At 34.7% G+C, this 766-nt stretch overlaps 1 protein-coding gene across 1 annotated transcript in view; it reads left to right on the top strand.

The window, feature by feature from the left end:
- LOC119592868 (sodium/hydrogen exchanger 9B2-like) overlaps positions 1-766 on the top strand; it is a gene marked incomplete in the record, with an annotated part of 77,067 nt that overhangs the window by 43,801 nt on the left and 32,500 nt on the right. Inside the window, 1 exon segment of the mRNA XM_037941763.1 lies at positions 289-369. Within this exon segment, the coding sequence (XP_037797691.1) occupies positions 289-369 (81 nt within the window).

Below are 766 nucleotides of genomic sequence, written 5' to 3'. Positions count from 1 at the left end.
CTCTTGATGAACTATCCTTCTTGCATTTGATGGATCTGTGTGAGGGCTTTTGTATCTGTTTAAAACCTGACTGACCAGCCTAACCCAAAAGTATAAATATAAATGTGTCCATTGTAGTTCATTGCTTCAAATAGTACCACCTGAAAATGGCAGTGTATGAAAATTGAACACACCCAAATTCTCCACTTAGAAGTACAGAATTTTGGTGTTGGGCAGTGACTTTATACATGGTGAATTGATAGTCATTCAGTTGAAATGTTTTGGCTAAAGAAATTCTTTCACCTACAGAATCCTGTGGATGACAAGCTGTTGATAATGTGGGAACTTTTTCAGCCCTTCTTGTTTTCTCTCATTGGGGCAGAAATACAGGTAAATATAAACCTGATTTTTTTTTGCAATCTTTTTCATGTTCACCCATTTACGTGGGAGACCTATCATTAATTTATCTAAGATTTAATGCCTCTGTCATGCTATATATGTTTTTTTTTCTGAACTACTTTTTAAATAGTTTTGATTATATCATCCTGAATGAACATATGCTAATAGATACTGAATAGCAGAGTTACTTTATAATGTTTATTGAAAAAGAAGACATTCTTATCTAAATTAAATTGTCTACCTGGCAGTGCATTTCAAGCAACAACAGTCCAACCTAACCTAACCCAATCAAAGAGTTACACCTAAGAAGTCAGGTGTGTTCTGTGCCTGTAAGGGCAGAGAGCAAAAAACACACCAAGCACAAATGGTAGTCATAAAAAAAGCATTT

The sequence above is a fragment of the Penaeus monodon genome, chromosome 31 (assembly GCF_015228065.2).
Source record: "Penaeus monodon isolate SGIC_2016 chromosome 31, NSTDA_Pmon_1, whole genome shotgun sequence".
Taxonomy (NCBI): domain Eukaryota; kingdom Metazoa; phylum Arthropoda; class Malacostraca; order Decapoda; family Penaeidae; genus Penaeus; species Penaeus monodon.
The sequence above is the reverse complement of the archived record's forward strand: the minus strand, read 5'-3'. Positions and strand labels throughout refer to the sequence as shown.